Source organism: Paroedura picta, chromosome 4, assembly GCF_049243985.1.
Source record: "Paroedura picta isolate Pp20150507F chromosome 4, Ppicta_v3.0, whole genome shotgun sequence".
Lineage (NCBI taxonomy): Eukaryota > Metazoa > Chordata > Lepidosauria > Squamata > Gekkonidae > Paroedura > Paroedura picta.
Genome location: NC_135372.1, coordinates 88,561,073 through 88,573,651, shown reverse-complemented (window position 1 = coordinate 88,573,651; position 12,579 = coordinate 88,561,073). Strand labels below are relative to the sequence as shown.

Here is a 12,579-nt window from a genome sequence, read left to right as displayed (position 1 = left end):
CTTATCTCTTTTCATACAATGTTTGAGATGCATTGTTCTCTACAGACATAATTACCCCAATTTCTTTCAGAACAAAACCAGCCCAGACCACATGGAACTATGAGAGAATATGATTCGAAGGCCTTGATCAGCATGTAAGGATGATTCAGCTAGTTCTTTACATATAATTGCAACTGTTTTAGCAAATACAGATTAAACCATTTTCTTTAAGAAACTCATTGACAACCTTAGGTATCAGCATTGAGGAATCAAAACAGCATATGTAATTTCACCCATAGGGAGGGCAGCATGATATATCCTGATCTTGTCAGATCTTGAAAACTTAAGACAGGACAGCCCTGGTTAGTACTTGAATGGGAAACCACCAAAGAAGTCCAGGGTCACTATACAGAGGAGAGTGATGGCAAACCATCTTTGAAGGCCTCTAAACTTGAAACCCTGTGGCAGTATTTTTCAACATTTTGATCATGGAGGACCCTAGAATAATAGAATCATAGAGTTGGAAGGGAACTCATGGGTCATCTAGTCCAACCCCCTGCACTATGCAGGACACTCACAGAACCCTATCACTCATCCACTGTAACCTGCCTTAACAGAATCATCCTGTCCATCAGGCTATCAAGCCTCTGTTTAAAAATTTCCAAAGATGGAGAACCCACCACCTCCCGAGGAAGCCTGTTCCACTGAGAAACTGCTCTAACTGCCACTCATGCTTGAGGGAAAGGGGGAACGGGGGAAATGGCCAGTTCCCAAGCCTAGCTAAGGCAGCAGGAGAAATGCCAGGGATGCCTTCCAAACCCCCCCCCCCCCATGGACTCCTGGAGGTCCCCAGACTCCTAGTTGGGAAACTGCCCTATGGCAGTTGCCATGAATTGGCTGTGACTTGAAGACCCTTTACACGCACCCATGCCCTGCAGTTTGAATTGAAAACATTGAGGGGTGGGGTACGAATAAAAAGATTAAATTGGTTCTACATTAGACACAATTAGGGGGGAGATGGATTCATTTAAATATTGGATTGCAGCAATGATGTAACGATGGTTAGATTAGTTGTGCATGGCCCAGAGATTGAAAGAGGAAATTCCAAGAAAGCAGGGAGAGGAGAGATTATATAAAGATAAAAATATCAATAAGGCAAATACATTGAAAATGGGCCTTAAAGATGGGATTAGGTCTAGAAATCACATCAGTGATCACTATGGATCAGCTTGGATACCTCACTGAAGCATCTAAATATCCTGAGTCAGTGCACACTGCATCCATTGGGTATCTTTGATATGTAACAGGTTTGTGGCGGAGAGCTTTTGGGCAACATTTTTCCTACTTGAGGGGTTCAGAAGCTGAAGTTATAATTTATGTCTGACACTTGATTGCTTTAAAGCAGTGGTCCCCAACCTTTTTTCGGCTGGGGACCAGCAGGGCGACTGCCCTTATTATTTTAAGGGATATTGTGTTGCTTAATGTTTTGTGTTATGACTTGTTATGACTTGACTTTCAACCCCTTCCTTTAGTCCAGCTACAAAAGGAATGGCTAAGATTCAGAGAGAGAGAGGAGAGACAACCATACCTATGCTGGTAATTAAAGATTTGTTTGGAATAGCATATTGATATGTTTTTCTCTGGTCTGCGAACAGAGAAGACAACCAAATGCTCCACTTCAGAGAAAATGATATCCTAAGATCTTCCATGCTTGAGAGGAGAGGAAGGGGGCATAGGGCAAAGTCTCAGCTAACTGCTGTCAGCAATTGATTATATATTTGCTCACTACTGTCTTAATGTAGACATCTTTATTGTACACAAAAAGTTTCCCATGCAATTCAATCTCAAGTGAATACAAACAAATCCAAAATGCTGGTTTTTTACTATTTACCTCTGGAATTTGTTAACCATTTCCATTATACTGTATGTAAATTTACTCTTACATTTGCTTATAAGATCTGATTACTTCTACTCCATGACATTGTATCAGAGGAAGTGTGCATGCACACAGAAGCTCATACCTTGAATAAAATTTTGTTGGTCTTAAAGGTGCCACTGGACTCTAAATTTGTTCTGCCTCTTCAAACCAACATGGCTACCCACTTGAGACTATGTTATAGTTCTGTATTATTTTGAGTGTCTTTGGCTGTGGTAAATGAAGCATATTTATAATATTTATATGGTTGTTTTTGTTGATAGAAATTACAAAGCAGAGTTTCTGTAGTGCTAGCATTCCAGAGAAACTTCTGCTTCCAAGAAGCTTTTTTTTAGTTTGATATAATGCAGTAGGTATGTTAAGCAAGCTAAGGGGAAAAATATAAAATAAATCAGCACAACTGAAGAAATCGGGTTTTTAACAACCACGCCTTGAATAAATTGTTGTTGTCTTAAAGGTGCTACTGGACTCTGATTTTGTAATGATACTAACTGTATACTAAAAATGATTCAAATGAGTAGCCATGTCAGTCTGCATTAGCACAGTAAAATCAGAAACCAGTAGTATCTTCAAGTCCAATGAAGAGTTATATACTTTTTCCACAAAAAGAATAGCCCCACCATAGCAGGGCCTCCAAAAATTGTATAAATAAACGACTTCGCAACTAACAACAACGCATTCCTTGCCGTGACGAAGGGGCGAACTAGCCTATTGTAGAGGTACGACGATGGGTCTGGAGAAGAGTGCCACGGCCGAGCTACCAGAATACGAATACTTATTTTCGTAGTCACAGTGATTCCGAAAAGGTAGTATTGCAGCCTGAAATTTTCTGTAGTGCACAAAATGCCTCACAGTTTTTACTCATTTTGAACATAACCTATTTACAGTCGAAGAAAACAAGTAGAAAATACTGAAAAATAATTTATTTTTGCAGTGCATCATGGTCGCACAACGTGCAATGTAAATGAACGCACAGGCTTTTCCCATAAACCCCTGAGGTCATTACGTGGGCGGGTGAACTACCGCGCGACACCGAGAAAAAAAAATAAAGCAGGCGCCCTCTACTGGCGCCTTTCTGCATTTCCGTGGCCAGAATATATTTCCGTTTCAATTCGCGGATCATGTCACTTGCTCGAAGAATGGGACGGGAATCGCCTTCAGCCTTGTGCTGCGACGCGGACCAGAGAGATTGCTGCTGTAACTATCGTTTTTGTATTGGTAACAGCATGGCAACTCGCTGTCTATTTAGCTGGGATGAAACTAGGATTGGCAACCTCCTGGTGATGGCTGGCGAGCTCCTGAGATTACAATGGATCTCCAGGCAAAAGAGATCAGTTCGCCTGGCAGAAAATGGCTTCTGTGGATTATTATGCCCCATTGACTCCCCTCCCCTCCCCAAGCCCCACCCTCCTCAGCTCCCCCCCCCTCCAAAATAAATAATCTCATGAGGCCTCAGGAATTCTACCAGGGCTCACCCCAAACTCATTAGAAAATCATATATCACATCCACGTCTCATAATAAATCACAAATAACACAAATCCTGGTCTTTGTAGCACTCCCTTGGTACAAACAATGCATCAAATACTCAGATTACATTGATTCTCATTTCACTGTATTTTGGCTTATTCCATGTAGAAATTGTGAGGACCAACAATTTTTTTACAACTTTTTATGTCATGGTGATACCATAATGTTCTGAATAAAAATGTTTTGCAAAAATCTCTGATCTATGATTTAACTGTGTTTTGGGGGGACTTTGTGTAAAACTGATAGGCATCCATGTTTCACGTCATGCACCAGCACTTTTTGAGGGAGGTGGGTGATGCACTATGTTAATGGTGTCATCTGTGACTTTTGGTCTGTCTTGGAATGTTCCATTAAGAAACCATATTTTTGCAAGATGATGCCACAAAGAGATGGATCTGTGATTTTTGGGGTGCAATCTGTGGTCCTAATTACCACAAGTGATGGGTGTATGTGTCAGATTCAAAGCTGTTGGAGTGCAAGCTTGAAACATGCAAAAGTTCTCTGGTCTGGACCTCCAGGGGCACTAGCTGAAATTCAGTCCGTTTCATCCACTGCCTGCCCTTTGTAACTGGAATGCTGTGAAGCAACTCAGCTGGCAGACGGAATTCAAAAAGAAGTCTCAAGTGACCCCTCACAATGAAGTGACCAACTGCACTAACAACCAACTGCATTTTTTCAGCAAGGGATACACAATCTACCCTCCAATCCCTTAACAGCAAGAGTTCCAAGGCTCAAAAGGTACAAAAGGCCGGACAAAGAAAACAGGAACAACTGCAGGGTCCCACGTTTCTTTACAGATCAACTATCACAAATGCTGACACGAACGTATGTCGAAGGACAGCCTGAGCAACAGAGGCTCCCAGAGAGCACCGTTTCTTCTCCTGGCTAACAAGTGAAAGGGGAACAGCTAGGAACACAATAATTTTGAATTCTGTTGTCATGCCAGTCAACCAGAATTTTTTTTTTGTCATAAATACATCACTTTAAAAATTCTATTGTTAACTTCAGTTTTGGGAAACTCCATAGACTTACACTTGATTTGTAGAATGAGTCCATATTTTCCAAAAATATCATATATTTCTTCACCTGTGAGTTGTTTACAACTAATTTCTGATATACAAGAATCTGTTGACTTCAGGGGGCAGATGAATCTAGATGTGGTCAAACATGCAACATTAACAACAGAGGCATAGATTTCCAGAAGACAAGTGTTCCGCTTTAACATTTCTTTGTCACCCACCCTGTTAGGGGCAAGGAAACTTTGAAATCAATTAAACATTATCAATCTCTAAGACATTAATACCCTGTTTAGAAAAAAAAACAGAATAAGTTGGGCCTCTTATCATTGGTTATGCACTGTATTTTAAAATGGTGTTTCCCATTTCATGTATCATGGAATTTTATGGACAGTTAAACACATTTAGGCTCCCTCGTTTGAATGAACCTACTTACATATAATCATTCCCTATTTGCATATGATCTGGCTGTGAATTCTAAACTACATCCATAAGAGGGGTGAAATTTAAAGAGTAGTCGGTGTGCGCTTGTGTCAAACCTGCTGCTTTTCTACCATTCTTACTTCCACAATCCATTCCTGCAAGTACTTTTTGTGAGCCAGGTTCTGTGCCACTCTTGGCCTCCTAAGCATGTTTTGAGGATAAAACAGGGAGAAGGGAATCATGTACATTGTTGCCTTGAGTGCTGCCAATAGACCAAGATATCTACAATATGACACCAGTTTTGTGTAAAATCATATGAATTTGTGAGTATCCATTAAAAATGATCAAGATCCAACTTTTACCCATTCCCAAGTACTGGAAAGTATACAGTTTAGAATGACCATGTTAGTCAGTTCTTTATTTTACCTGTTTATCCTGCATATAAACAACAACAACAACAGTAAGAACAAATGCTGTTTCCATTGGCTGCAGAGGAGAGGACACGCAGTAATGGGTTTAAACTACAAGTACAACGATATAGGCTAGATATCAGGAAAAAAAATTTCCCATCAGAGTAGTTCAGCCGTGGAATAAGCTGCCTAAGGAGGTGGTGAGCTCCCCCTTACTGGCAGTCTTCAAGCAAAGGTTGGATACACACTTTTCTTGGATGCTTAGGATGCTTAGGGCTGATCCTGCGTAGAGCAGGGGGTTGGACTAGATGGCCTGTATGGCCCCTTCCAACTCTATGATTCTATGATTCTAACAAAACAGAAGAAAGGGTGATAGGCAGTTTTGTTGCCTTTGTACTTTTGTTTTGAAGAAAGGAGCATACTTCCTCCTACATGTTTCTCCCTGCAAGTGAGTGGAACAAGGTGGCCATGGGCACCATCTCTTAGAGCTGACAACTTCCAGGTGAGGCCTGCAGATCTCCTGGAATGACAACCATCTCCAGACAACTGAGACCAGTTTTCCTGGAGTAAAAAAAATCTGCTTTGGAGTGTTGGCTGCATGGCATTAGACCATACTAAGGTCTCTCCCAAATCTCCATATTTTTCCCAACCAGGAATTGGGAACCCTACTGTACAGCTGCACTCTGGACCAGCTCCTTCATCACAGATTCTCAAATTGTGCTGTAAGTTTCTGAAGAAACTTCTGTACGTTTCTGTTTCATCAGACTGGAGAGAGGTGAGTAGCGGGGTACCTCAGGGCTCGGTGCTTGGCCCGGTACTTTTTAACATATTTATGAATGATCTAGATGAGGGGGTGGAGGGACTACTCATCAAGTTTGCAGATGACACCAAATTGGGAGGACTGGCAAATACTCCGGAAGATAGAGACAGAGTTCAACGAGATCTGAACACAATGGAAAAATGGGCAAATGAGAACAAGATGCAATTTAATAAAGATAAGTGTAAAGTTCTGCATCTGGGTCAGAAAAATGAAAAGCATGCCTACTGGATGGGGGATACGCTTCTAGGTAGCACTGTGTGTGAATGAGACCTTGGGGTACTTGTGGATTGCAAACTAAACATGAGTAGGCAGTGTGATGCAGCGGTAAAAAAGGCAAATGCCATTTTGGGCTGTATCAACAGGGGCATCACATCAAAATCACAAGATGTCATAGTCCCATTGTATACGGCACTGGTCAGACCACACCTGGAGTACTGTGTGCAGTTCTGGAGGCCTCCAAGAATAACGTCGATAAAATTGAAAGGGTACAGAGGAGAGCGACGAAGATGATCTGGGGCCAAGGGACCAAGCCCTATGAAGATAGGTTGAGGGACTTGGGAATGTTCAGCCTGGAGAAAAGGAGGTTGAGAGGGGACATGATAGCCCTCTTTAAGTATTTGAAAGGTTGTCACTTGGAGGAGGGCAGGATGCTGTTTCTGCTGGCTGCAGAGGAGAGGACACGCAGTAATGGGTTTAAACTTCAAGTACAACGATATAGGCTAGATATCAGGAAAAAGTTTTTCACAGTCAGAGTAGTTCAGCAGTGGAATAGGCTGCCTAAGGAGGTGGTGAGCTCCCCCTCACTGGAAGTCTTCAAGCAAAGGTTGAATACACACTTTTCTTGGATACTTTAGGATGCTTAGGGCTAATCCTGCGTTGAGCAGGGGGTTGGACTAGATGGCCTGTATGGCCCCTTCCAACTCTATGATTCTATGATTCTATGATTCTATAAGAGTGGCTCCACAAAATTTAGTTCATGTAACCATTGCATTTACTTTTGTTCATTCTTCTCCATTGCCATCCTATACATTTGTCACTTGTCCACCTAGTTAAGGATTACATCATGAGGAGGTTATTTCTGCACCCAAGTGTTTTTAAGAAGGCATGCCGATACCAGCTTTTTTGAGCCCTGGGAGGCCACTCTGTTTCAAAGTATTAGGATGTCTATTGTAGTCACAGCAGACAAAACTGTGTGGGTCCTTCCTACTTTCACAGATGCCACGAAGGAATAGAGCAGATACTTCCCTTCCTCTGATAACAGCCAACATGTCAGCCACTCTGTCCTTACCGATCCCTAAGTGCTATTTATCCCAACCAAAGTGAGCACAAATAAACAGTAGCCATATCCATGGAGATCATGTTAGCCATGCAGGATTCCTTTGTGCCATTCATTTGGCAGACTGGCACCACCCCCAGTAACCAGCATAGCAACTGGAAACTTCAAATGCTGGATTAAGCCCTTTCAGATGCAGGCAGCGAGAACCAACTTTGCTTTAGAACAGGTTAGTCCTTGGATTGCAATTACTTTAGGGTTTCTCTCAAGGTATATGGATGCATTTCTTCGTGTCTCTTTTCCTCCTTTTAATGTACTATCCTTGTGAATGCCTTTATGCCCCTTTGCCTGCCTTTTGTAAAGGTAAAGGTAAAGGTAAAGGTAAAGGTAAAGGTAAAGGTAAAGGTATCCCCTGTGCAAGCACTGAGTCATGTCTGACCCTTGGGGTGACGCCCTCTAGCGTTTTCATGGCAGACTCAATATGGGGCGGTTTGCCAGTGCCTTCCCCAGTCATTACCGTTTACCCCCCAGCATGCTGGGTACTCATTTTACCGACCTCAGAAGGATGGAAGGCTGAGTCAACCTTGAGCCGGCTGCTGGGATCGAACTCCCAGCCTCATGGGCAGAGTTTTCAGACTACATGTCTGCTGCCTTACCACTCTGCGCCACAAAAGGCTCTTCCTTTACCTTTACCTGCCTTTTGTACAGCACTTCTGAACCTGGAAGTCATCTTGGAAATGTTTATTTTCCACTTAACACAAATATTAAGTCTGTTTTCTTCCTCTGTCATGTGACTTGGCCTAGAAAGAGAGAGCGCTAAGCTGAAGCCTGCCTTTTTCTAACTAATACTTGAGGATAGTTGCCCGGTTCCATGTGCCAAGTCTGGAAAATTCAGAAAAACTAATAAAAGAGCTTGGGTTTTATTTTGAGACAAGGTTCCATGGCTGTGAATATCCATTTTCAGTAGCAGGGTTAATTGCAGGAAAAGGTAACATAGTAATAAAAAAGATAAGGTCCCATTACCTTTCTTTCTGTCATCACCACATTATGAGAGCCAAGTGACAAAATCTATCAGAGAATGGTGATTTCGGGTAGGTTTTAAAGGGGGTACTGTTCTTTTTATGAACTAACCAGTAGGAAGGAAAGAACTGTGACTGGCTTACTTCTGGCAGGTGCCATTTCCTTCTTCCAAAAAGCTGCCACCAGATAAAAGCTGGCAAAAAGGTATCATATTTTTGCAATGTAAGAGAATGGACAATGTTGCAAGAGTATGCAACGAAAGAGTCTGGATATATGCCATGGGATAATTTTCAGTGTAAAGCAGGAAGCAAAATCAACAGGTGACACTGGAACCAGGTGAGATTTATGGTAATATGCTGGAGGGTTTGGCACGTCAGATAGTCCCAGGGATGGACTTGGACGGGTTTCAGTATTTCTGCAAAAGGTGAAAGATAACTGATTGAATTCAGTATCCTGGTGAATATGATATAAGATGACCCCACATCAGCAGTTAAGTTAATTGCCTGTTTGCATCCATTCCATAGAAATGGATACAAGACCAGATCTTAACATCAGTACCTGAGAAATCTGCTTTTAATGCTTCTATTATTGTAAATTTTGTAACAGCCACCCTGATCTAGTGAGCTCAAAAACTTGTAATTTTTGTGTGTGTTGATTTGGTTGGTCTGAATAAAAAGTATTGCATGGATTTTGTTCTTGTTTCTGGATTTTGCATGGATCAATGTGTCTGTACATCTTTTCCTACTCCATAGAGAGCTGCCTAGGTTGCCTGATGAGGCTAAGCTTACTGTTCTTCGAAAAACTAAACCATGACTTTGTGACAGAGAGTGTCAGTAGTGGTAGCTTCTTTTTCCACCTTACTATCACCAAAATCTACTGGCAGCCTTTAAGTGGCAAATGGCTATATATAAGTGGTTGTATGCCAATGTAAGTTAACATGGCATATACAAAGGGGCAAAAGGATATATCACCTAGCCTTTCTGGGGTACATTATTGTGAAGGAAATATCTGTATATACAGTTTCAAGTCTCTGCACAAATCCTATGGCTAGTTTTATGTATCTAACGATCAAGTGGCTAATACACTTCAGATAATTGGTGCTTTTTCTGGATTGTTAGGTGCATCTCATGATGGCAGATTTAGTGGCTTTCTACTGTCCTAGCTGTGAGATGAGGTTCCGTTCCAGGCCACTGCTAAAGAAGCACATGGAAAAATTCTGCATTGGAAGAGAAATTGCAGACAATGCCAGAGACCAGAAGGGACAAACTCTGAGAAGAGGGAAAGAGCCAAAGCAAATGAAGACACCAGACAGCATGGTAGAACACTAGATCTCAGACTGGTTGAGAATTATTTTCAACTTCTGTACATTTGCGGGGAGGGGGGGTGAAAACAGGTCAGATAGAGTTATGTCTATCAGTTTTAATGGTCTATTAATAGGTAAGGCTTGACCAGATATTTTTAATATCTTTCTTAATGTGTATAGTACAAATACCACCAAAGGAGGTAGTCAAATATTAGAAGCTAAAGGTAGTAAGCAGGAAGTGGATTCTTCACTCGCCTCCCAACAGCTTTTATACAAGCAGAGCATATAGCCTGAGGAGTGTCTGCTAGCATCTGAAAATACAGATGAAATTTTTTAGGTTAAAAATAGTGTAATTCTAAAGGGTGTTGGGTTGAATTGTGTCATTCACAACCACTGATGACCTGAGCACCTTTGCAAAACGACATTACACACCTCACTCCTATTAAAACTGAACCCTGAGGAGGAGGTTGTACCTGTACATGAGTGGGTAGCCATTCACACATACCTGTATATGTATAACAGATGATTGCAGCTTGAATTCTAAGTCTAGTTTCTTTGCAATATAAGTGCTTCCTTGAGGACAGGATACATAGATGTTGGGCAACAGTTGAATAACAGTTCCAGGATTATGTAACTAGAAACATCATTGGGTAAGGTGACCAGATTTTAATATTGGTAAGGTGGGACACCATTGACCAGGGGTGGGGGTTCTTGATTAAAAATTTGGTCTATATGGACCAACAAAAAGTTTCATAGAATGCATAGAATGTAAAAATAGTATTGTAACATATATATTTTTTAATTTCAACATAAGTACAATTTACCAGGTACCCCCAGATGTCCCTCCAAAAGTGGGACAATCTGGTCACCTTATCATTGGGGGATGCCCTGAATTAAGGAGGTCTAAATCTTTTCTTTGTGATGTATAAATCAGTTAATATTACTACCTATATGAGGGGCCCAGCTTATTCACAACATCTTTCCTTTGCCTTTTACAGCTAAAGGGTAGTATCAATGTGTCTAATTCTCAGCATTGCAAACCCTGTAGATACTTACATCCGGAGGCTGCTACTATGAATAAAAGCTTCAATCAGAAAAAAACTCTGAAATCTTTACAGATACATGGGGTGGTACTCCCTCCCCTCAAAATAATAGAGCCAGCACCTGTAGCTTTAAGAAAGAAAAGGTTTGATCGATGGGTGAGAAGGAGAAAGGAAGCAGGGAGGGAACAGTGAGGATAGGAGGGATGCTAGGAGAAAGGGGGGGGGGAAGGCTATAGTATGTGAGGAATGATACTGGGGAAAGTGAGATGTGCCCCCACAAGGCCTTGGAAGGTTCCCCAGCACACAACTAGGCCTGGACCAGCAGTTAGTACCATGCAGAGTTTTTCCCAAAAAGAAGCTGCCAGAGGGAGGGAAAGAGGGAAAACTGAAGAGGGGAAGGGGCAGATATTGCAGTAGGTTGGCTGGTGGATGGGAAGGAAAGAAGGGAGCAAGCTATGGAGGCTTTTGTGGAAGGGAAAGAGAAAATATTATGGGAAGAGAAATTAGTTCCCACTGCAAGCCTTTGCACATCCCCTGCTTGCAGCAACATAGTTCACAGCTACTCCCTTGAAGCCAGCATGTTGACATTCTAGTTTCCATGAATACATTTCTCAGTCACAATATATTCCCGTTATTCCCCCTCTTGCCCCACTTGTGGTTCCTGTGGAGCAGAATCACCAGCTACAAGATCCAAAAGCCAAGACACACCACTTAAGGCACAGAGAAAATGGATCAGATGATCAACAAACATACCACCTCAGAAGCTTTGACCATGCAGGAAATGCTTCAGACAGTCAGATGCTGAAGAAATTGACTGAAGAGGTACTGTTTTAAAAAGTGTGTGTGTGTGTGAGCATTGTGTTTTTTTGCAGTGAGAATCCCCTGAACTTTATCCTTATGTCTCCAAAAGATGACATCCACTCTCACCCCATAAACTCATACCATACTTCTTAACCAACTAGACTAAATTGTGGCCTTGGATTTTTCATATACAGTATTTGCTGGCGTATAAGACTACCTTTTCCCCCTGAAAAACATGCCTCCAAGTGGGGGGGGGTCGTCTTATACGCCGGGTGCACTTCAGTTGGGATAGACATAGTTGCCCATAGTGGCCCATAGTACTGTATTTTGAGTGGAAATGTTGATGGGTCGTCTTATACGCCCAGTCGTCTTATACGCCGGCAAATACGGTATTTGTATTTATTTCATTTATACCCTGCCTTTCTTCTCAATTGGAACTCAAAGAAGCTTACATTACTCTTCCTAATTTTATCCTCACAATGTTGTTGAAAGGAAGGTTAGGCTTAGAGTGTGTGATTAGCCCAAGATCACTTAAGCTTCCATGGCAGAGTGGAGATTCACACCTGGGTCTCCCAAATCCTGATTTACCATCTGTACACCGCCCGTGGCGCCGCGGGCGCCACGGACTAAATAAAATAGTAAGGGGTTCTGGGGCGGGATGTGTCCGGGATGAGGAAGGGTCCGGATTGGACCCTTCCTCATGACAGACAATCAGAGGGACCAATCGGCAGGCGCGAAGCGCCTGCCGATTGGTCCCTCTGATTCCCAGCCTCAGTAAATGCGAGCCGCGCGCAGCGCGGCTCGCAGTTGCTCCCGGCCTGACGCGTCAGGCCGGCCCCTGAGGGAGCCCCCGGCAAGACTCCAGCCGCCGAGACTCCAGCCGCCGAGAGGGAACCACGGCCAGGCCGCGCCCACGCGGCCCGATCCGCGGGCGCGGCTCGCGGGTGCGGCCCGATCCGCGGGCGCGGCCGGGTGCGGCCCCGCGGGCGCGGCCGGGCGCGGCCCCGCGGGCGCGGCCGGGCGCGGC

The 12,579-nt window shown here is 42.9% G+C and overlaps 1 protein-coding gene across 6 annotated transcripts in view; it reads left to right on the top strand.

The window, feature by feature from the left end:
• Positions 1–7,550: 7,550 nt before the first annotated feature.
• Positions 7,551–12,579, top strand: part of CCDC17 (coiled-coil domain containing 17) — a 48,469-nt gene continuing 43,440 nt past the window's right edge. For all 6 annotated transcript variants that reach the window (XM_077333994.1, XM_077333992.1, XM_077333995.1 and 3 more), the window contains exons 1-3: positions 7,551–7,614; positions 9,524–9,721; positions 11,424–11,573. In XM_077333994.1, the coding sequence (XP_077190109.1) occupies positions 7,579–7,614; positions 9,524–9,721; positions 11,424–11,573 (384 nt within the window). In that variant the 5' untranslated portion in view covers positions 7,551–7,578. The remainder of the gene's footprint in view (positions 7,615–9,523; positions 9,722–11,423; positions 11,574–12,579) is intronic.